The sequence below is a fragment of the Haemaphysalis longicornis genome, unplaced genomic scaffold, assembly GCF_048455015.1.
Source record: "Haemaphysalis longicornis isolate Haplotype H1 unplaced genomic scaffold, Haemaphysalis longicornis Haplotype H1 scaffold_1, whole genome shotgun sequence".
Taxonomy (NCBI): Eukaryota; Metazoa; Arthropoda; class Arachnida; order Ixodida; family Ixodidae; genus Haemaphysalis; species Haemaphysalis longicornis.
This window is the reverse complement of record NW_027526203.1, coordinates 331718523-331743781: the sequence shown is the minus strand read 5'-3', so window position 1 is coordinate 331743781 and position 25259 is coordinate 331718523. Positions and strand designations below refer to the sequence as shown.

General features: G+C 48.1%; 1 protein-coding gene across 1 annotated transcript in view; it reads left to right on the top strand.

Annotated features, from left to right (window-relative positions):
- The first annotated feature begins 6735 nt into the window (after positions 1–6735).
- Positions 6736–25259, top strand: part of LOC144159676 (protein Wnt-8c-like) — a 35358-nt gene continuing 16834 nt past the window's right edge. The window contains exons 1-4 of the mRNA XM_077691317.1: positions 6736–6797; positions 12462–12495; positions 18514–18652; positions 20408–20536. Of these exons, the coding sequence (XP_077547443.1) occupies positions 6736–6797; positions 12462–12495; positions 18514–18652; positions 20408–20536 (364 nt within the window). The remainder of the gene's footprint in view (positions 6798–12461; positions 12496–18513; positions 18653–20407; positions 20537–25259) is intronic.

Sequence of the window (25259 nt, the reverse complement as noted above, 5' to 3'; positions counted from 1 at the left end):
TGCAGTTTTACTACCCCCCCCCCCCCCCTCGGCCCTTTAGTACTTTTCGGTTTCATTGTAATCAGCTTCGTTTGAATTGACTCAGCAGGCATCATTATTTGACACCACGTTTTCGTGGTGCTACTCCTTCGTACAGCGTGGGCAGGCTCCACCCGCACGCCCCCTTCTATCGTGAACCTTCCGTAACCACCTTTCGGGAGGCACCACACAGTTCGAGACAGCGCAGTTCAAGGTCGACCATCAATGATGTGACGTCAAGTTGAACGGAGCGCGGAGGGCGCCTGCGGTTGACCCCATTGACCAGCACTAGTGGGCATCAGTAGTTGACCCCGACAACATTGGAGCTTGCTGGCCACGTTATCCCGTTGGCGCCTGTCTTCTCCCGGTGCACGCCCAATGGGAGAAGAAAGAGGCGCGCCTCGTCGCAAGTCGTTCCGCCTCGTCACTCCGCCGACCCGAAGACGGAGCCGCCCGGCGACCACATGCCGTCGCCACCCGCCTCCACGCTGCGGGCGTGCATGACCTCCGTAGCCGTGACGAGCTGATTAGGTGCAGGACAATCCTGTTACCGCGGAGCTTTCCGCGGGCAGAAAGGCGCTGCCCGGTACTCACACGCGCGACAGCCGGGCGCCGCGGAAAGTTACCTCTTGTCAAAGGAGGAGGCTGGCCGCCGTTGGCCTGGTATGGCGCCGCAGAACACCGTCGTCTCCCTCCTCTGCATTGAACAACAACAATAACAGCAGCAGTAATACTACCACCACCACACTACTACTACTACTACTACTACTACTACTACTACTACTACTACTACTACTACTACTACTACTAATAATAATAATAATAATAATAATAATAGCGTTTTTGTTTGCTTCAATTCAATTTCGATAAATTCGTTTAATTACTTCGAGGTCGGCTCAGCAAACTCGCCGTAATGCCGGGCGTTTGCTCTGTCAAGGAGGATATTCGGTCCGTCTTGCGGCGGTGCTCACTGCTTTCCAGTGAAGGAGAAAAAACGACAAAACCGCTTCTGCGATTGCGATGAGGAAATGCGCTGGAACTGGGGAGCAGCTGTGCTGACGCATCGCAGGAAAAAGGGGCTTTCTCTTTTTAGCCGCTTCGGGAGTATTTTCATCGTGGCTCCGTTTTTTTATGTGCACGACGTTTCGGTACAAAGAGAGATAGAAGCAGGTCAATAATTGAGTAATTAAAGTGCGCCCGCATGCATGCACGCACGCACCCCAACTCCCCCCCCCCCCCCCCCCCCCCCCCACACACACACACACACTCACTGGTTCGAATTTATTCCACGTGTATCTATGTTCATATTGGGCCTTCTAATAACCCATAATTCTAAATGCTTTCAATTTATCTGAAATATCGTCTTGTTGACGTATTTATTAATAATGGTTCTTTGATCCCGTCGCATTCATTTGTTTTTCTTCGAGATATGTGCATAAGATGTCTTTTCTTTAATTTTGCGAAGCTGTTGAGCAAATCGTTTTTGTATGGTGTCCACAGTTAAAAATACCAAGATAATGCCCAGCGCTCGTGCACGCGTGCCCTCAACCCAACCTCTGGCGTTTCACTGAGTCCCTACGAGAGGCCTCGTTCCGGTTCCACCGCTTGGAGCAGCCGACTGAGCGCTGGGGATGCTGAGGACACCGGCCCATAAGTGCGCCAAAGTTGCCGAACGGCTCAAGGTTTTTGGCTCACTCTTATGGCAGCTGGTCTGTAAACAACTTTTTTTCGAGGTGTGGCCAGAAATATTGGCCACTAACCTAAGTGTTTTTTTCTTCTTACCCGCCGCGATGGCTCAGTGGTAAGGCGTTGCGCTGCTGAGCACGAGGACGCGGGTTCGATTCCCGGCCGCGGCGGCCGCTTTTCTGATGGAGGCGAAAAGCAAAAACGCCCGTGTGTACGAGATTCCGGCGCACGTTAAATATCCCCGGGTGGTCAAAAATTAATCCGGAGCCCTCCATTACGGCCCGCCTCATCGCCTGCTTTGCGTCGGTGCATTAAACCTACAATAAATGAAGTGCTTTTTTCTTAAAATGTATGAGCTAATTCGTTCGGGAAAACGCGAAAATATAATGCATGCGTAAAGGAATCGCTTTAGTTTGTTTGCTGCGCGGCAGTACAAGCAGAGCCATCCATACCTGAATGCTTGCACCGACAGAGGCGGCTAGAAGGCGGCGGCGAATATGTTTAACGAGGCAAATTCTGAACGTAGGATTAGCGCAATGCGCACAAATGCAGGAAGCTAAAAAAAGTGAATTTCAGGAAAAAGTTATCCTCCACATCAATATCATCTTTCTTTCTCACCCAGTTAGCGAATCCCGCATTGGTGCAGAACAGAAGCAGCAAAAATAGCTTCATGTCTGACTTGAAAGGAAACACCTAGCCCAGGGCACAGCAGAGTGCATATGCAGATATGGGGCCCAATTCTCTAAAACGACGAGCCGTCGCTTTGAAACGGCGGGGTAGCGCCAAGCAAATGCATGTGTTCTGGGGTTGGGTCCGTCGCTTTGAGGAGCTGTGCACTCAGTGTGAGCCGCAGAAAAGCACAGTGGCAAGGGCGCGAAGCGACAAAGCTGTGCCCTCAGTGAAACGATGGGGGGCAGTGGGTGTGCCCCCCAAACTATCCCCAAACATAGACCACGACTCATGTTGAGTTGAAAAAGACTACTAATAAACAAGCCAACATACTTGGCCGGTTCCGTTAAGAAAATAGAAGTTCTTACATTAGCATTCTGCTGACGCTGAAACCTCGCACTCGCAGAGAACACGAATTCCCTTGCAAGAACACGAAGTCCCCTGCACGGATGAAGGTGGCTGAGCAGCAAGCGGCAACGTTGGCTTCCGCGAATGGGGACGCCTTCACACACTGCAGCGTGCAGCAACTCACGAAGAATATCTAGAGATTCACTTTCGGTTTTACATAAGCTGACGAAAGGGGAGCGAAGTGGCGGAAAGATTTTTGAAATAAATGAAACAGTGAAAAGAAATACAAGCACAAACAACAACAACAACAAAACGGAGAGTACTGCACATGGGGAGGCCAGCTTGCAAAACCCGTACACTCGGACGCGCGCAGTAAAGGCTGACCCATTCCTTGGAAAGATTACAGGCCCTCCTTTTCACGGCGATTTGTGTTAACAAGCGGCAGAGTGCGGGCGGGAAAGTGCGGTGGCTGGTATAGAAAGAAGCTGGCTTCCTGAAAGGAGGCGTGGGCCCGCGACGGCGATCGCGGAGGGACCGGCGGGCACACTTGAGACGGTCATTCGGAACGATTTAAGCGTCGTACGCGTTACCGCCCTCTGGGCCTGATCAGGTAGTCGCGTTAACTAGAAACGTTTCGGGCGCGGAGCCAGCCGGGGGGTCCGGTGAGCACAAAGCCAGCGACGGGCCAACAACAATGCGTCGCCGCTGGCTGATAAACACGTGTCTCCAAAGCACTGTCACACGAGATGCTGCACCGGAAAGCGGTGTCTCGACGTACCTAAACTACGGCAGGTGACGAACATATGCCGAGGACAAACGTCGTTTTGTTGAAGCTCGTTTTTGATGAAAGGGGTTAAGCACAATGTGGCCGAGGTTAACGGATTCTACTGATCCTGAATTACAGTGCTTGTGATTTGCTCAGAACAAGCTTATGGAAGGATGGAGGATGCTGCCACGAGGTAATACCCGGAAAATAACTCACTGTTATTCAGTACTCTGGTAAAGCTGTTCAGCTTTACCAGCCGAGCTGCACGATGGTTTTGTCGTGGACTTCGTATTGCTTTTAGGTGCGGAGTACCTTAGGACCGCACAATGTCCGTCCGCGTCCGTGCGCATAGCATTTACAATAGCAAGAAATCACACAGGCACCGGCAGGATTCGAGCCTGTGTCTGGAGACCAGATAGAGTTAGTGTCAGTCGTCTTGCCCATTGGGCTACGACCGTGAGTTAGTACCCGAGAGTCAAACGCCTTACTCCCTCGGCTGTAACTGTGCGGATCACCTTAGGACCTCCCAATGTACGTCTGCGTCCACCCGTGCGCACACAACTATCAAGCGAAAATCAAGCGAAATTCGATTTGAGCCGTGCGTTGCAGTTTCATTTAGGGAATAATCAAGATGCTACTCACGGCTCAAATCGAATGACGGTCGGGCGCACATCGGATGTCACTCTGGGCGCAACTTGGATGTCATTTCGAGTCTCCGTACTCCGCACCCTCGCCATCATCCGCGAAGTGGAGGTGCTGGAATTTTTTTATATGAGACTGAATATAATCATTAACCTTGATATTCAAATCCAAACTGATGCTCCGTCATACTCGCATAATATTCATGTGATGTAAACAATCTCTCCCGCCTGAATTGAGAATTCTGTCTCGGAAGCCACGCAAAGGGTCGGAGTAAACATTTAGGCTGTAACTCGCCCGAGCAGGCATGGCTAAAGCTTTCTTCATTTTCTGTGAAGTCAGTTGTATTGTCCTTTCGTTAACATGTAATATATTGTACCATACGGCTATTAGAACAAAATCCGCAACGATCATGTAGCGAGAACCTAACTATCAGTGGTGCCTTCTGCACGAATCCTAGTCCGTTAAACGGCTCCAGAGCAGCGTAAACAGCTATCATGGCCCGCTGCTTCCCCTCAGGACCACCGCCTTCGTTTGACCGGCGAGAGTATTTTCCTGAGTCAGAGGTCGCGCTGGGAAGCTTACAAGAAAACGCCGCCGTGTCTTGCCTCCAGTGGACACCTGAACAGTCGGAGCAGCTGCAACGTCGAATTTTCAAACTAAGAATGTCTATACAGCCGCTAATATTTCGACTGGTGGCTCACCAGACCAGGTTTAATTTTTTCGACAAAGTGAAAATTCGGGCTGGTCGCTACACGACCGCGAACTTCCAGAAACAGCGCACATATGGGACAAAGGAAGAGCAGCGGGATGAAGCGTTGTCCCGTCCTTTCGTCCTTGGTGCACGGCTTACACAAGTTTGTTTTTGTTTTGTTGGTTCCAAAGTCTTAGGATGTCAAGCGGCAAAAAGAATGACACATACTACTTATGCATCATGCCTCTCATTGTCAGCGTTTGTACGTGCGGGGTGTATGTAGGGATGTTCGTTTTCGGGTAAAACCCGATTTGACCACATTTTGACACCGCGAACATGTTGCAGGATAATCGGGTTAAACCCGACTTCTCCCCGAATGGACTTTTGAAAAGCAACGATCTGCACAATTGTGGGCTGACGGTCCGCCGTTCTCTACCAGTATTTTGTTGAAGCAAGCCCCACAAAAATAGTTTTCGAACTCATTGAGCATCGGCATGACTCTGCGGCTCGCTACCTCGTGCTGGAAAGTGCTGCACTGACATTCCAGCTAACGGAAGCTCTGATGTCAAGAGAACTTCCTCCCTGCTGACATACCTTGAACAATCGTACAGGTCTCGAATGGAGACCGACATGTTGTGCATGCGCATGCAGATGATAATGTGCGGAAACAAGGATGTTTGAAACATCGATGGTCAGCTTTTTGTGAATAAAATGTTTTATTTCTTTGAAGTTATGAATGCTCTTCACTGTCATTACTGATCTTTAACAAAAAAACACGCATTTTCCTAGAGTACTTGCTGGGAAGCCCTGACGTCCCCTCATTACCAGATTCAAACCCCAATTTTAGCTCGTTAGAGTTAAGAAGCTCACAATATCTTCTGAGAAATACATCTGTAGATATAACCCGGAAAAAACCGAACTTCGGAATGGTTTTATAAAAAAATACCCGATTTCACCCCAAGTATCAGTTTGAGAAATAACACTCAATCTTTATCCCCCGATTTAAAAAATATATAAAACCCGAAAATGAACAACCCTAGATGTACGGGAATTAACAGAGAAATCGGACCGGATTGTACGGGGTGGGAGACTTACCACTGTAGACGTCATCTTTCACACACATGCACAAACACAAAACCAAAACCGAGCGAGCATTGGTCTTTGCTTTGTGGCGAGCCCGCGTTACTGGGTTTAATTCAGTTTTATTGATTGTGGGGTTTAACACGCCGACGCTACACAGGTGATGGGGCGCGTCGTAGTGGAGGTCTCTGGATTAACTTTGACCACCTGGGGATCTTTAACGTGCGCCGAAATCTCGAACACACAGGCGATTTCGCTTTTCGCCTCTTTCAGAAAAGCAGCCGGGAATCGAACCCGCGTCCTTGGGATCAGCAGCGTGACGCTTTAGCCACTGAGGGTTTCATTCTGCGCTGCGATGCCCATCTCCAGGCTGCTACCGGCCTGCGTAAGCCGTGCGTAGTGGAAAGGAGGATCCGCGGAGGGGTGAACGTCTGCCCGCATGTCTTCTCGGTGCCCGACATCCCGTATCTTCGGAGGGACGGTGAAAGCCTCCTCCTCACACCTTTGGGAAGAGCCCTCCTCTCGGTGTCGCACCGCCGTTTTCGACCACCCAGTGACTGTGGTCCAGCATTGTAACCCCTTGGACCACCGTCATTGCGCCGCCTGCACGCCGCCCGTTACTGGGGCTCCGGCGGCGACCTGCGTTTCCGGCCTGTGATCGACTCCTCGGCCAGTTGTTTCCAGATGTGGCGGTCAGTGCAAGTAATATCCGCCTCCGGACCGCGTGACTCTCGACCCACAGAGCATTCTAATCCTTTGACCGGGTCACTTGCGCGTAGCTTGGAAGCTGGACAACACGGTCTGGGATTCGGTACGCGCAGTCACACACATCACCATGGGAGTTGTGACATACATTCTCTCCACCCTGACCGTCTTCGTGCTCAACACGACTGCCTGGTAAGTCCAACCGCTCCATTCAAGTCTCGTTGCGGGAGTTTGGTCCAATTTTCCTGAAATAACACTTTAACGGCACTTTGTAGGAGTTGCAGCAGCCGCGATAGAGATGTCTAAGCAGTGAAAGCGGATGGGGGCAGGTGTGCGACTACGCCAGGTTTCTTGTGGCTCGGTGGGAATGCATTGAGCCTCTTTGGGGGAATTGATTAGAACAGAATCATTTGCATTTGAAGCTTTGAAGTACTTTGGATTTCTTGCGTGCATAATATCACAGAAGTCCCCGTCCATGCAAATGAGGATAACAGCAAGGTTAAAAAATGCTTAGATATCAACAGTGAACCGTGTTCTCGCAAGTACGTAGCACCGGGGATTCCATAAATATCGCTTCACAGAAAATTGAAAGCGAACAAAGTTGACGAACGTACACAGCGTGACAAAAACTATAAAATTGGAGGTGTTATTTACCGGTGTAGTCATTATGGTATGGAGGGATTAGCGAATAGCCTGCCCATACTTTTCAGTAATTGCTCATTTTTTTTTTTTCGCCACAGTACCGAGCCAATGCGTTTTGTGAAATTGCCGCGTTGTATGCACATGTTAAACTTCTGAACACTTCTAATTCTAAATTTTTGCGTTTCTTTCTTGCCTTTGTGTCAAGCCACATTCTCAAATATTGAACGTGCCTTACACAGTGGCCCCTGAATGCCTTTCCGTGAGGACTGACGCTATAGGATTCCGGCATGGAAAAAAAAAAAAGGAACACGGCAATTCTTGAGTGTTCGTGGGTTCGAAGCCATGTTGTTCGGACTGGAAACGAGCATGCAGGAAATGAGTTCTGCCCGAGAAAGTGGAGCGAGTGTGCGTTGCCTGTTAATTGCCGCCGCCTTGATTAAGTTACACTAGTCCTCGGTGGAAGAATAGTCTATTCTTCCACCGTGCTCTAGTCATCCTACTAAACGAAAGGACGGAAGTGAGGTTGGGTAAAGACAAAGACGTTAATCAGGCTCGAGTTCAGTTTGCTGTGCCACTTACAATTGTCACGCGTATTGCTTGATGATATCAGAGTCTGTTGGATGCTGTGTGAGAGTGATGCGCAATCTCCTTTGTCTGACGCGCATAGTGAAACCATATGCATTCTCCAAACGTTCCGTTCGACAGTTCCAATTTGAAGCCATAAATGCTTCAGAACACTACATCCGCTGCATTTCTTGGCGTCGAAGCAGAAAGCAATGTAAAACCCTACAATTTCGGGGCCCCAATTTGTGAATTTGGGGACTTAATTGCCCCTCCCCCCTTACTTCGCGCTTACTAAACTTCGCGATTTCATACTTACACCGTATGGCTATCCCCCGGCCGGGACACTATCACGTACCCCTCAATTTCGCGAGGTATGCGAATGATGAAAATTGCGACAAATAGAGAAATGCGAAAAAAAAAAAATAAATAAATAACGCGCCAACGCAACACCTTGGCCATGAGGAGCGTCGTAGTGAAGGGCTCTGGATTAGGTTAAATTACTGGGGTTCTCCTAAATGGGTAGAAATGTCGGCGCACGGGTGTTCTTCGTATTTCGCCTCCATCAATTAACGGCCGCCGCACCGGCATCGAAATCGCTCACTGAGTCTCAGAGCACAACGTCACTGAGCCGCTAAGCCACCACGGCAGGTCAGGGTTTTACTGCAACTTCCTGTTGCATTGTTCCCTTGCAATATTTTTTTTTTCCGAAGCTCATTTCTTTATTGCTGAAAATCAAGAAAGCAAACCCGGCGTTATGGAAGTGTAAATATTTCGACATTTTGTCTATTTACGGCAAAAAAGAACATCGCATACTAATTTAAAAATGGTGTTCTCATATGACAGCGCATTTAGAGCGGGCTTTTTTATTCGCTCCTCCCTTCGACGCTCAGTACGATATTTGGATGCAATGCATTTGAACCGGCGCGGTAACTCTAACTGATAAAGCTTTGTTTTTCCGCAGTAAATCTTGATTTCGATCAAGGTTTCGTTGAAGTGAAGCTTTAATGAATAGCAACGAACTACTTCGTTAGAAAAAAAGAGTAAACTCCCCCAAAAAAGCTGGCGACCACAGACAGCAGGACACGATGCCCGGCGCAGACCTCGCCTGTCCTCATGTCCTGCTCTCACTCGTCTTCAGTTCTTTTGGGAGGAGCGGGGGGCGGCTTTATTATTTTTTTTTAAGATGCACCAACTCGCTCAACAAGTCCTTCTAAATCGAGTTGGCTTGTTCTATCAAAGATGTCATTATTAACTCATGGGTAAGCTTTCCATAAATCTTCGATTCCATGATTACTATTTATGATGCTTGGGAAAAATGTAATATTTTAAGGGGAAAGCTTTAGATCTCAATGTACCATGGAGTGCATGGGGAACAAAAATTACGCCGAATGCTTCGACCTCCCTAAGAATGTGAAGGCGAAAGTCTAACTGGACCTCCTGTTTATCTGCGGTTGAACTATTCGTTGCGCTTCCGGGCTGCGCCCTTCACCCCTTGACCAGCCCCTTCGCCGGCACCCTACGAAGCTTTTTCAGCTCGCTGCCGCCGCCAGAAGCCCCCTGTTTGCCCACTCGGTACTTTGCATGGGCGGCAGCGGCCTACCTCCCTGAAGAGCTGCGTTCGGTCGCCTTTCGTCAGAGCTTTCATCCGACGTCCTCCGGCGCTGCTGTTTCTTTCCGCGGCGCGCGATAGCCGGCTCGCTCTCCTACTTTTTGTACCTCACGGTTTTCTGCACCTCACAAAAGGCACGCTTGTGATCTAATGCTCTAAAAAATCGTAGTGAGGTACACAGAATCGCACATAAAATCGGAACGTGAGGCGCGAGCCGGGAATCGCGCCGAAAAAGGGAAACAACAGTGTCCGAGGTGGGACGGAGGAGGGCTTTAGGAAGAACAACACACCACGCCGCGGCAAAGGAGGGTCGGAAAAGGGTTCTGAGAGGTGGAGGTATCGACGGAGTCTAAGAGATGACTCCTGGCGATGGCGAGCGAGCGGAAGGAGCTTCGGAGGGTGGTTGTCCAGGGGACCGGTTAAATGGTGACTGGCGCGGCTGCAAAGTTCAGTAGAGAGTAGGACTAGAAGGACTAATACCCCTGCTACACTAGCGTCCGAATGTCAAGTTGTGCTGCTCCACTGGGTTTTGAAATGCCATTCGTCTCAAATGACATTCGAGCCAAATGAGCACCCAGAGAGACATCTGGGGCGGTATTCTCGAGTTTTGTCCCTTTTGCGTTCCTTTCAAAAGTGTCTGTTTTCGCGATCACTGATTGGCTAAAAGCAAACAGCCGGAAGTGATGTAACGCAAGCGCGGCCAACCTACTGCCAACGCCCACTGCTTAAACGGAAGTACGTCACGATGAAAGGGACGCAAAAGGGACGTTTTCATAAGGGACAGTTACGAGAATACCGCCCCTGGGCTCTCAAATACCATTTCAAGCACTCTCGCGCACAGCGTTCCAAGTCAGCCTAAACAAATACATTACTGATGTACTTAAATCAAACAAAATATTTTTAATTGTGGGACTTTGTTTACTTCTCGTTCATTTAAACCGTGATATAAAGATGTAACAATTCCGTACTCTCAGCACCAGTGTGAGCAAGTGACAAACCAGTGTGGCCAGACAGCACAAAAAACCTCCATTGCGATTCAGAATTAAGCCAAAACCGTGTCAAAGCTTACGTTATAGATAATTTGATATCATTTTAATGCCAAAGGCTGCCGCTAAATTTGGTTGTTGCATTATTGCGTAAAAACAGAACTCGACAGCAGCAGCGCCATGCAGCACGGCGAGCGATTGTTAAATCTTTCAAATGCCATAGAAATTGTAGTGTAGCACGGGGGATTCTGAATGGCATTCGAAGCACCCAATTTGAGTCAAATGACATTTAGTTTAAATGACATTCGGACCCTAGTTTAGCCGGGGTATTATGCCTGTTCTACGTGACCGTTTCAAAGGCCTTCCGAAGGCCTTAGAACCAATTGTGTATCGAGTGCCCCATTGCAAATGCATAGGGCGAACTTCCAAGGAAACATTCAACTATCAATTGAAAACCTCCGTGTAGGCCAGGCAATATTCCAGTTCACGCTAGTTCAACTGCATATCCACCAGAGATCCATCTATGCTTTTTCGCCTTCACATACTCTGAAAATTCCAAGAACACCCCACAATTTGTTATGCATTACCCGAAATGATATATTATTAAAAGTGCAATGCTTTTTTGTTGACGCGAGTACGGGTTTTATTATCAAGCTAACATCTATTATACTGTTGAACCCTGTTATGTCAAACTCAGAAAGACGCTAGCTGGCCTGCACCATTCTGAGCTACGCAGCCATTACAGGGAATTTCATTAAGGGGTAGGGACATTTCATGCTGCTCCTCGCTAGCGCTAAGAGCGGCGGATCTCTCTGCACACGAAACGGTTAATCCCGCTCTGTCACAGTCTGAGGAGATCCCGAGAGAGCCACTGGGGTGCTTCGTAGTACTAATAATAATAATACTTTTATTCGTACCCAGAGCCGGTGGACCCAGGCGTACAGGGCCGCAAAAGGCAGAGCTGCCCACACCAATGAGGCTTGCGTACCCAACCAAGGACCCGAAGAGAACACAGGCCCGCGAATTCGAACTCAAATCCTCTGGTGATGCGCCAAGAAAGGCTTCTAGCGTTAAAAAACAGAGCAGATATAGCCCAGGAATGCAATATCACCGACTTGACGAGGTAAAGAGCTCATATGTGAAAGCCACATTCATTCCCTTTGGGAGCAATGGTGGCCAGTCAGAGAATGCGAATCTCAGGTGCGTAAACGAAGAAAGCATTGGCAAGGCACTTGCCCACATATGCGCGTGTATGGGTGCGCCCACCTGCGTGTCTCTGTAAGGGATAAACAGCAGTGTCGGGATACTCTTCCCCAATCTGCCCCTTGCGAACGTGGGGAATAGCTGACACGCTACTGTCCACCTTGGCACACGCACACCCGCACATACACACACGCACATGCACACACACACGCACATGTACACACACACATACACACACACACACGCACGCACGCACTCACACACACACACACACGCGCGCGCACGCACGCACGCACGCACACTTACACGCACACGCCCGCAAAAGTGCGCTCATGAATCGCAGTAAAACGCTTGCTGTATATATGCTCCTGTGTGCCTTTGTCATTTGATCTAAGTTTTATGGAAGATCTCTTTCATTTTCCATGACTGATTTTAAATGAAGTCCGTTGTCCGCGAGAAAATAAAAACATTTGAATTGTAAAAAAAACACGATAAGGACATAAAAACACTGAACGAATTTGCTCAGAACAAAATCCTAATAAAGAAGGAAAGAAAAACAACAGGGAAGTTATTAGGATCCTAACCTCTGTATAAACCCTGTTGGCTACCATACGATTGTAAAATGGGCGAGGGGTTGAAAGGAAGTATGGCGTAGAACGAGAATAAGAAATAAATATAATAAGAAAACATTTACATTTTGACTAAATGAACTATATAAACTACACCTAAAAAGCGCTCCCCATAAAACAAATTTCAAACACGAGTAAATAAATTTGATGCCCCGAAATTTTCATTCTAGCGTAAATAACACACATGAATGGTTTGTATGTAACTTTGATGTCTTTATTGCAGGTCCCTCAGGAACCTCATGATGCCTGGATCACGGGTATAGTGGCCTTTAATGTATTTTGATGTGTTTCCTTGCATTCCCTGTTCCCTACCCGTACCCAGCGGGAACTTCCTCTGGCCTCTTTTTAACGTCTAATATTGAATATCACCTATATCGTGATATGCGTTTTATAGCCATAGCCTACAACGAAACTCGTTACCGCAACTTAGTCGCACTAAATCTGCCGGAAGATCTTTTGTGAAACAGTAAAAGGGGGCCAAGTCCATCGGAGTGTCAGAAAGCCTCTGAATTCGCCTAAATATGCACGCCGGGCGCACTACCACTGGATTCATGTGCACCGCGTGAGGTTTCAAGCCTATATAGACGCCCATCGGCCACCCATTGCACTCCACGAATGCGTGACCCGCACGTTGCCACTGATTGCGCTTGCGCAACGCTTCCTTTCCTTCACCGAACTAAATTGCCAGGCATGTCCGAATGATATTTCGCGCTTATTACGAGTATTCCCATTAGGCGCCATTCGGGGTGGTGGCCGTTTTAAAATTAAGCGTTCGCTTCAGGTGGTCCCTGATCGGCTGAATGCGGACGACACACCTCAAAGCGAGAGAGGCAGAGCGTTGGCTACCTGTGGACCCGACCTGAACTACGCCACGACGACTTAAAGCGGGAGCTAAGCTGGCTCTTTTGAAACGGACGAAACAGCCCCTGGGTCTTTAACGCGTGTGGAAGAGCACGAGATTTTTTTTATATATATTCGCGCATCTAATTACGGGAGTGTGTGCCACACTATAGCACTGCGCCCCGGAACTTTTATACCCCAAGGCAATCTCGTAATTTAGCTTCCCCACAATGCACTCAAGTGCCCAATCCATGCCGCCAACAAATTAAATTCGGCGAATGACAGCAACGTGCATAAAGTGGACCCAGAAATGTGATCTGCACAGCTGAAGTGCGCAATGAAGATCACCATGCGTGATATTACACAGCGCAGACCAAACTATATAGTCAGATCGTATGCTCCATATTGTCATTCACTGCCTGCATGGATTTACCAATCGAGCACATTGTGGTGAAGTAGAACCGCAGGACTGTCTTAAAGTGTAGAGGTTTGCGTAAATTGTGCATGGCGAAGCGTCGTTTTGACGAGACTTATTTCAACAGATTTGGCAGGCGACCGATGGGGGGCCGGGTGACGTCACAGGTTGACACATGCTATATTATTGTCCTTTCATGAGGAATCGTTTGAAACCACTCATTAATGGTTAATTAACACTCACAGAATTGCACTTCGAAACACTGAAACTGGCATTTTCACTCGAACTTAGCAACACCCCGCAGGCGCATGCTCGCGCGCCAACATTTGAAGCTAAATAAGCGCATGTTCTGTATGTTTTGTTTGTTTCACCCCACATTCGTTCGGGACCAACGCCCGGATTGCCTTTATCAGATATTTTGAACGCACTCGGCTTCCTCACCACATATAGATTTTCTCTATTTTGCACAAAGCCGCCGTGCAGAAGCAGATTTTCATTCATGCGTGTTCCACCATGTTGTATAGCATAATTCCAGTGCTAGTTTTTTATGGAGCCGAAAACGTGCACCCCTAGGTGATTGTTTTCTAAATAGCCTTCGTTGTACTCGCCGCGATGGCCGTGTGCTAGTCAAGAGGAAACCGGCCATTGGTATACCGCCTGCAGAGGCGCTTTTTATGGTGGCGGAAAAAAAAAAGCAAATGCGACCATTTGTCGAGGTTTCAGCGCTCTTTACAGTTTGCTAGGTGATGCAAAATTAATCTGCAACCATGGCAACGGCGCGGCGCGCCAAACCGTGCCGTAATGGAGCCTGAAGGGCGCCGTGCCTCGCAGCCTATATATGTGCAACCCGCCATAGCCAAGTATAGCTTATTCGCGTAAAGCATCAATTTCAACTTTGCTTTAGTTTTCGCTGAATTTTCTTAAATCATCATGACAGAATAAATCCGTTAGCACGGGTTCATAAGTTTTGATACATATATGGGGCCCTCCAGGACGGTATACCTGCCTTTACCATGTTGCAAATGTGTGTGTGTGTGTGTGTGTGTGTGTGTGTGTGTGTGTGTGTGTGTGTGTGTGTGTGTGTGTGTGTGTGTGTGTGTGTGTGTGTGTGTGTGCGCGCGTGCGTGCGTGCGTGTGCGTGTGCGTGCGTGTGTGTGTGTGTGTGTGTGTGTGTGTGTGTGTGTGTGTGTGTGTGTGTGTGTGTGTGTGTGTGTGTGTGTGTGTGTGTGTGTGTGTGTGTGTGTGTGTGTGTGTGTGTGAATTCCGTCTGATTTATGTAATACTTCCACTAATTGTCTCACTTGCCGCATCGTGTGATATATTTAATACTTTCACTAATTGTCTCACTTGCCACACCGGGGGATATATGTAATACTTTCACTAATTTTCTCACTTTCCGCATCGGGCGACTGCGGTTGTCATGCCCTCATGGACGTTTTTTTTTTTTTCTTTTTGCTGGATGCTTCGCTTTGTGTAACGCGATCTAGCTTGTCTCCTGCATCCGCGCAACTCTCGTAGCGTGTCACCGTGGTGAGCTTCCATCAGCTGCACATGAAAGCAGGCCACCTGCGCAGACGTGTTGGAGAAGGGCAACAGTGGGAATGAATGCCACATGTCTCGCCTCACACTGCCCATGGTTGCGAAAAACTTTGGCAACGTTCTCTTGGGGGATGCGCTTCCCGGAAACACGCACTTGTCTCCATAAAAAGCTTCCTATCAGATTGCCCCAAAGACCACGGTCCATCGCAGGAAAAGAGCGCGTTTTCAACGCTTCTTCTATAAACAGTTAGGCTTGCAAGGTCGCGGTGCCAGGAGCTACGTCTAAACTTTTACAGTCAGGGACAAATCATGCAACGCGAACACGAAAATATGGACAGAACACAGAAAATCAATGAATATGGATAGAGGAGATAAAATAATGGCTCGCTAGTAGTATAGTTGGAAATACGCATTTTCGATTTTTGTTATTGTCATAAAGACACGCAATAATTTCCCTTGCGCGGAAAGGAATTGCGCTATTTGTGTGCACTAGTTCATACTTCCGTGTTAGCGTTTCATTTCACTATGACTGTACAAGTTCCGTCAAAAGTAATTGGAACATGGTCTCGTACATTTACAGGAATTTCTTCTTCCGGAAACTGCCTGGCTACATTGGTGTGCGTTTAAAGGAGTCCTGCGTAACAGAAAAAGCTTCATTAAACCGGTAATGGCTGTCATAAAGCCAGTAAGACAAATATTTTGTGATATTCACAAATGCTTGTTCCAATTACTTGTGACGGCCCCTCTACAGCTCGGTGCTTGCGTGGATTCCCGTCCTATACACCATTTTCCATAAGCAGCCGGGAAAGGAGGAAAATACTCTCAAACCAGTTCTCTCGGCGGCCGACCAGTGTTGCCTGTGCGCGCTGGGCTGTTAACATCGCTCGGCGCGGTATGCTCCGCTGCGTATACAGGGGGTATTTCGCACCGCGTGCTTAGTTTTTGCGGAACTTTCAACTGTTTTAGCCAATGCTGCGATGCCGTTCAAGGCGCAAACGTCACTTGGTCAGCACTGCGCGGTGGTGGGTTATTGAACAACCAGAGAAAGCGAGAAACAGTCGCTGACAGCACGCATGTGCACGACACTGCCTGGAGAAAATGCAGTGCGGTTGCGGCGTGTTTTTGCTGCATCGCTTCCCAACACGCACCGAGTTGAGATATTGGTGGATGCCGCTGATAAATCGCAACGACTTTGTACCAACGACCAACTCCAGGGTTTGTTGGGTGCGACGGCAAGCAGGCGGGGCAAAATCCATTTATCACACGCAAAGCTGCGACAGGGAACGGAACCCCCTGAAATGTTAGAAGCAACTTTATCATTTACCATACAGCATTGATTGATTGATTAATTGATTCATTATGGTGTTTAACGCCCCGACGCTTCTGGGTGATGAGGCGCGCCGTAGTGGAGGGCTCCGGGTTAATTTTGACCACCTGGGGATCTCACGAGCGCCGATACAATACAACATTACAATAACTTCTGGTTCCTTGTAGTCAATTTACAATACCATATATTGTTTGGTCATTACAGCCGATTGACATTAAACAATCCCCTTTTCACCTAATATAACCTTTAAAATCACGGCGTTTTGTTTACTTTTTTTAGGCCAACGCATTACACTGCCAGACGATATGAAAGGATAACATTCTCCATCGCACACTGCTGGTCGACAGCAGGATAAGCAGGCAGCCAAATGTGGAAACGCAGCTCGAGATACGCGTGGACGCTGCATTTGGAAAATAGCTCAACCTGTTTACAACGCGGTCAAAGGAAAAGCTTCTAATCCTTTTGCGTTGCCACGGAATCTAAAGTATTACAATTACAAAACAGTTACTGCTGGTCGCGTAAAGCATTCGCGGTGCAAGCAGCGGTTTCACAAAGGTGGGCTCCGAGCGACAGGCCATATGCGCTGCGCAGAGTTAGGTAAATCATGATCACGATCATGATCAACCAATATTAACTCGCCCGAACGTCGACCCTTCTGCTCAACCTTCGAATAGTAATTTTGTGCGGTCGTGTTATTTTTCCGCCCAGGTAATTTCGTTTCGTCAGTAACCGTCATAAGTCTAGTTAAGAAAGATTATATTGCATTGCAATGTCAACAGCGTAGCAATCGCCTCGTCGAAAGTCCATCGCGAGCACGGATCACCGTGACCCACATATGTTGTGCGCGCTCCGAATTCGACGTCCGCGCTTCCGTAAACATGACTAATCGGTGAACATAACAAGCACGGTGGCATTGAAAACACGTATTTACTCTCCGATATCGATTTCTATGTCAGTCGGTGCCATACCGGTACGTTTACATCGCGGAACTGCGGAGCACCACCGGCACCACCACCACACTGCTACTGCTGCTCGCAACAGCCGGGGTCGGAATTCCCGCTCTGGCAGCAAATTAGGACCTAAAATCCGTCCGCATATGATGAAAACAAAACAGAACACACACACACAAGCACTGCAACCGCTAACTTAACGCCAAACCACTACGGTTCACTTGGTAATGCACGGGTACCGAGCAGACGCACGGAAAGAACGGAGCACTTAACAGCCCAGCGCGGAAGTTTCGGCGGTCGCTTCATAGACGGCGCTAGCGTCCGGTCAGAAAAAAGCAAATGGCGGCGCCCATCTCTAGCAAGGAAAATGGTGTATACACGACAGCAAACGCGCGCAAGGAAAACGGCTATTCTCTTGCGTCGCAGCAACGGCGCGGGGGTTTGGCGCTGCGCGTGTCTGTTTCTGAGGTATACGGACAAAAGTCGGGGCGGCTGGGCGCTTTGAGTGAAAGGAAAAAAAAGGGGGCATAACATTTAGACGTAGCATATTTAGGGGCGAACAGCTTCCCACGTGGTAAACAGTATACGTTGCAACACTGGCCTTGGTGGTCAGTGGGCAGCCCCGTTCGGTTTGAACCATGCCTGCCCCCCCCCCCCCCTCCCCCAGTTACTAAGCCTGTGGGGTGGTGTTATCCTAATCCCTCGTAGTTTAGGGCTTACTTCTTCTCGGAAGCTCTCTCCTGCACTCTTTTCAACTGTCAGGCATGTTTGACGCCTTCCTCGTCTACCTCACGCCTATAGATCTTTGCGGAAACAATAGGGAGTTTTAGTATAGCGTTTTAGCTGTAGCGTTAACGTTTTGCGGGCCGCAATCGCCAACGGATAGCGCCTCGTTATGCTACGGTTAGCGTGCCCGCTAACGCTATGGGCGCGCTAAAGTGGTGCTTTCCGCTATACTAAAACTCTCTAATGTCCCGTATACAGTTTTCGTCATCTTACCGGCTATTCTTGGCTCAGGTTTACCCAGACCCGAGTAATGCCAAACGTTGCGCGCGATCTGGCCGGTATTTACACTCGTAATTCACGCCCATGTGCTCATAACAATTATTAAAAAAAAAAACAGATCAAATCAAAGTTTATTTCAACATTGGCCTAAGAACCACACCCGAATGTATAAGTGCTTGGTGCTTTTTTTTTCGGACAGGTCAGCCGTGCGACGGTGGGAAACATCGACATCGGCATGCAAATAGCCCTAGAAGAGTGTCAAGCCCAGTTCAAGTGGGACCGGTGGAATTGCCCAGAGGCCGATTTCGACATCGTCCCCAAGCATCGCAAGCTTCGAGGTGAACCGTCTCACAATCTTATACATCAACTTAAGCGTAGAACAAAGCCTGTGACTAGAATATAGCAACATGCGCGTTGCGGAGGTCAGACCCATGCCGGTATCAGAGCTCACTTTATAGTGCCCCAGTACTATATACACTATAGTGCCCCACTATAGTGCCCCACTATATATACACTATAGTGCCCCAATAAGCACTACCGCTTGGCCCAGGCTTCATAAAAAAAAACTAAAGTCGCTCGACTATAAACATTTAGTGGAAATAGCCTACAGTATATAAGAAAAGCTGCAAACCAGGTGAAATTAAAGTAAAAAAAAATAAAGGAACGCACCTCTACCCTCAACCTTGCGTCAATAATGTTTATTACTGCTATTACCTTTTCCCATTTTCCTCCCAGAATGATTGTTGCCTGATACTTATGTGACTGGCACTTTTTTGATTTTGAACATGACGCGAGCACCGCCTTTTTTAGGGTGAGGCCATCTTTTGATCGTAGTGGTAACTTGTGTAGTTGGAAAGCATTCCTTTCATAATTCAGGAAGGACTCAGTTAGTCACTCGGTACCAAGCAGGAGATGTATACAATTAAATTTATCCAGATGTGTTGATACTTAGTTTACTGCCGCTTCTCTAGCACAAAAAAAGCCTCTGAATGACTGGACGGACAGTGGTGCGTCATGAACATCATGAACAGACGTAAGATCCAGCCAGCTACGTTGAGAGAAAACAGGTGTGCGGGGGACTTCATGGTCATCTTACACTATTATTCAGAGCAAAACCTCAGAAGCTTTGACTTTTCTTCAAATTTTTCTTCAAACTTTTCTTCAAACTTCAAATTTTTTTTTTACCTCATTTCAACCTCAACCCTCAATGAGCTATAGCTTGACCCACCGCTGTGGCTGAGTGGCTAAGGCGTTGTGCTGTTGAGCCCAAAGACTCGGGTTCGATTCCGGCCACGGCGACCATTTTCCAATGGAGGAGAAAAACGAAAAACGCACATGTGCAGTCGATATTCGGCGCATGTTGAGAATCCCCAGGTTGTCAAAATTAATACGAAGCCCTCCGCTGCCCAGGTGTGTCTCTCGTGCGTGAAATCCTAATAAGAATGAAGGTGGAATTTGCTTAAGCTAGTTTGCTCAACATAGGTTAAACACGATAAACTTTACCTCAAGCTCGCCTTATCTCCAACTTCACCTCAAACCTGACCACGCCTCAACGTCAAGTCAATGCGTTATAAGGTTTCGTTAATAGCAAGTTGATCAGAAGCTATCTTTGAACATGTAAAGCACCATGTCAATGGAGAGGGATACTTTACATAATTACCGTCAGGTATTAAAATCTACCAGGGACAATTAAATGTAACTGCGCAACTGAAAAGCTTAGTGAGCGCTCGAAAACGCGAAGCGGAATTTTTCAAGCGGAATTGAAGGAATTTTTTTTTGCGGAATAGCCCGCCTACATGAATATCCTGCTGCCATGGTTAACAAATCTGAAACCTAAGAAGTTGCGGACTTTATCTTGTGTGACTGGTGAACGCGCTTCCTGTGCATTAGAGCAGTGAGCGATTGGAGGCCCATGAGCCTGAAAAGTCGTCATACGGCAGGAAATTGTGATATCAGAGGGACTAGACGGAAACCCATTTCTGATGTGTACGTTTCCTCGTGATTAGTGCAATGAAGAGCACAGCGACCCCGAAAACTAGTTATAGGGGCAGGAAATTGTCATGAGAGAGACTAAACCTAAACCTTTTCGACAGCCACCCGGGAAACGGCGTTCGTGCACGCGATGCTCAGTGCGGGCATCACTTATTCGCTCACCAGGAACTGCAGCCGAGGCCTCTCCAAGTCCTGTCCGTGCGACCCTCGACCCAGGAAACTCCCGCAAGGTAAGAGGGAAACAGCTGCGATAAGGTCAGGGGTGTGCGCTCGCTGTACACTTCTTGCGTGTCACCCGCTTTTATGCCCACTAGAACCACTAGATCAGGTTTCAGAGTACCGGCATTTCTTTCTGTAATTGTTGTATGCCGCCGACAGCAGCCATTGGTCGAACCGCGTCCCGTGACATTTGTTTACCCCGGGAAGACCCATGGGCGCTGACATTTTGGTGCCTCTGTGTTGCCGCGCGCGCTCTTCGATAAGTCATGATTTTCGGAGTGCAGTGCGTCTGTATGACCCGTTGAGAGTGAGTTTTCAAGTTCCCAGACAGAGTGGCGATGCCGTGCTGCTCTTACTGGGCTACTTCAACCGGCGGGAAGGTGGAAAACGCCTGCATCGCTTCCCGCTTGGAAAGAACGATGGAGGCCTAGCGTAACATATATAGCCGTTTAAAAAGCGTCGCCTAATTCGTGGCTCTACCGTAACATAGAGTCACTAAATAAGCTACGCTAGCGTAGCCGAGCCTGACCCTATCGCACCGGCGCTCTCTCTCTAAATCTTCGAAAAGTAAACACAGCTGTCATGGTTGCCAAGCGGCGCCCGGGCCAATTCCAACCGTCAATGTCACCCGCAATAGGGCGCATAAAGCTGGCCACCCTGGCGTCAAGCCCCAAAATGGCTGCCGCCGTGCGCCAGTGTCGTTACTAGAGGTATTCTAGGCATTATACTAGAGGTGTGCGCCGAGACATCGGTGCGCCGCCGCCGACTGTTCTCGCGGCGCCGCCGCCGCCGCCGCCGCCGTATTTTCCCGGCGTGACCGGCGCGCCATTTAAGCATGTAGAATAAGGATGACTTTTAAAAATTAATCCAACTTTGTTCACAATCGTTCAGATTCAGATTTCAGAAGCTCAAAGCTTTTGGAGACTATGTGACATAAAGGGGTACATCTAAACTTGAATTTCAACTGCGACGTCACAAAGCCGATTGAATGTGACACGCGCCCTAACGACGCTTTGACGTCCTTAGCACGACGCCATGACGACATTCGAGTGCGCAACAGCCCTGGACTAACGAAATTAATGCGGAGTGTCACGCATTCTTATGTACCTTGCACGCAAGTGAACGACGCAATAAATTTTTGGAAGGCTCTCAGAAAGATCTACCGTGGCTCTCATGTCTAGCTAAATAAGTTCTTTGTATCCAGGCAACGAGCTCCCCGAGCGGGCGAATGTTCCCAGTGGCTGGTCTTGTCCTTCGATTTTGAAGAGCCAATTTGCACCCGCTCACGGTAGATAAACTCTTGTTCATTCATGACAACTATAGTCTTTGCAAATCCTTCCGCAGAACGGAATTGTTCTATCCAATCATTGTGTTGTTTCCATTTTGTTCGTTTCCTAAATGCACGTGCTTCTGCTTTGGAACATTCATATGAAAAGCGGATGCAACGACACCGATAGCTGCACTGAAGTATATAACAGTACAGGTTAAAAAAATAACTTTTTTTCCTGCAATAATTGTGCATGCGAGCAATTCCTGCGTTAATACTAATCCACTCTTGGCTCATTCAACCTGGTGATGGTGAGTTATTTGAGCAAATCCGTTTTCTACCGCATCATAACATGTTTCATTTGAATAAAATGTTCACCTGCTGCAAAGACAAAACAAGTATTTTGATTCATTTTTTTCCCTGGGAAACCGCCGTTATGAGAAAAGGGCGACTAATATATAGAATTATAGACTATAATATACAAATTGATTTCACTTATTGTCCAGTTTGGAATTCGCGTTACTTGCAACATCTGGTGATTGGTTGACAGCTTAACAGCTGAACTAAGCAAAATATATACTCAAAAAACGAGCACCATTTTGTTTTTGTGTTTTTAGTTTACGTAAAGCATTGGGAACAAGTGGAAGCAAGGTTAACAAATCTAGAAAGGGTCACGTGTGTCGGTGTTGGCTTGGCTCAATGGAAAAATATGTCGTGTAAACCGAGACATAGCACAAAAAAAAATTGCGACTATGCGACGCAAGAAATAAGTAAAGCTATACGTATTCGTGGGCGAAGAAACACACAAACGCAATTAAGATACGCGCCTTCAGATATGTGCCTAATATTTTTTTCAAATATATTGGATGCAAAAAAAGGTATTTAAAAAACGTTTTTTACTTCCCTCACTTTCAGCACCTCTGTATTGGGTCCTCTCAGCCATTATTATGAAAATCCCAGAATTGCAACCAGTTTAGCAAAGGAGGGTGTAGCGAAACAGTTTTTTTAATGGCTCGCCTTTTGTTAATTTGAGGTTCCGGTTTCTACGCCGCCGGCGCCGCCGCCGCCAGCAAAAAATTGACTGTGCGCCGCCGCCGACTAAAAACGGCCACCACGCCGCCGGCGGTCAAAACCGACACGGCGCACACCTCTAGTAGTTACTCTTAATTAAGCTACAGTGCCTAGAATACTTAGTGGTTATAATTTAGTGGTTCTAGTAGTTCTTAGTGGTTCTAGAATTTAGTGGTTCTAATGCCCACCCTCTTAGCCTGACGCCTGCGGGGCGGAAGAGGCAATAGAGGATGTGCTGTGTCCCTGCCTCGAACACTCGTCGGAAAGAAGCGTGCTTGCCAGAGCGCTCAGCCAATTGGACGATCGACCATTTACAGTAGAGACTATCTTGGGTCATCGGTCTCTACCATCGACTCCGCAGAAGGCCCTTCTACGTTCTCAGATCGATACGAATTTACATGAACGGAGTAGAGTGTGCGCCTTCTCGCTCTTATCTCTTCCTCTTGGTCTGCCCTCTCTTTTATCCCTCCCCCCAGTACAGGGTAGCAAACCGGGCTCTACACCTGGTTAACTCTCTCTCTTTCTGGGCTCTTTTGGAAGAAAAAAAAAACTACGGGATCACTTACGCTCGGTTTTATAATATGGAAATGCGTGAGCGCCAAATGTCCCTGCATTATGTCTGAGTTTAGTGTCTGTGCCACCGACTTTCGTGCTGCTGAATTAGTGCTGTGGAGCACATGATATCGCTAAACCCACAAGACGACAAATCAGCCAAATTTCGACCTTTTAGCTGTTTTATTCGCAGCATTTCTCTCTATTGTAGTATTGCTGCGAGAATTCGTAGCGCTCCGTTTTGCAGACGCCACATTTCCGTGTCACGACCCCACATTCCTGGTCGAAGACCAGGCTTTTCGCTACCCACTAGGCCTGGGTACAGTGGACTAGAAGAGAAAGGTGTGTCGTTCGGGACCGATTAGGGGGGTCCCTTTTGCGATGAAAATTTCTGCTGAGAAACTACTGTTGTAAGCAGCGCCCCTGGCGGCCGCTGCTTTCCAGTTAGTTTCAGCAGTTTTGTTTGGTAAATAATCCTTATTTATTGCCCTAGATAATCTTATTTCTTTATTTCACGACATAATTTTTATAAAACCCGTCAAATAACTGTTTAGTTTGATTTAAAAACTTTTAGGTGGCGCTGGCTGCAACAAGAGTTCTCTTGAGGACGCCGGCTGCTCCATACAATTTTTTCATCGCAAAAGGGACCCGCCCTCTCCATTGGTTTTTCCCCCGCACGACACACCTTATCTTCTAGTACACTGTAACCAGGGGTCGGCAACCCGCATGCGGCCCACGGGGCCGCAGCCCCCAACACGTCGTCAGACCCCTCCCCTCTCCCCCTGTCACTTCCTATCTCAAGGCCCGACACGCCGTTTCGACGTTAGACTGGAGACAAGAACAGAATTAAACGCTTCCAGTTGACATTGTCCCCCATCTTCCTACTTAGCCAGATTATTGTCAATTATTGTCAAATATTCTGTTTGCCCGCAAAGCCCCTCACCCAATTTGCCGTCCGGCCCTCTGCCGTGTCGGCTTCATGCCACTCGGCTTTCCACCTCAAAAGGTTGCCGACCCTGCACTAGACGATGCGGACGCAGACGACAGTGTAGACGCTTCCTCGATTGCTGTCGGTGCGTTTCTATACCTCAGGTACAAACGCGCCTTAGGCGATATTGCGCCATCTAGTAAATGAGAGCTCATGGGTGCTGCCTCGTGGGCGATTCGCGAGATGGGGAATGCAGACTTATGCTGACAGCTTCCGGCCACGCTGTTTGGTTACTCGGATTTCACCAAATGAGCCATGTAATGTGTGCGTATTGCTCACGCATTATAAATGGTCATTTTCGGTTAGACTTTGACAGATGCGAAGAGCACTGGTAGCTTTACTTGCTTTTGCAATGTGCGACCAACTCAAGCAACATCCCTGTACACAAAGGCACAGCACCTGATGAGCAGTGTAGGAAGTGCCTATCTCGGTCACGAGTCCGCACCATGCTTCTGGTTGCAAGTCATCTCAGTGAGCACGCGATCCGTCGCAGTATAGCTAATCGGCTAAATAGTTGGGCTGCTGAGCATACAGGACCTGCTCTGATCCCGGCCGCGGCGGTTGTTTTTCTGATAGAGACCAAAAAAAAAAAAATGACACGTTTCGGTTGGGACAACCGCGGAATAGCGGGTAAAGCCGCATACATTCCTGCCTGTCAAGCGCTGTCCAATGCCCTCAGAGACTGATTGATACATTCATCCATTCATTGCTAAGAGCATGCACCAGCATGCATTGCGGGCGTCAGCGTCTAAAGCAATGCGCGCTGCAGCAGCATACACTCGTTCAATGCAACGCATGCAGATGTGACGACCCCGATAAGGGCATAGCGTCAGGCTACCAACTAGGTGGGTCAACA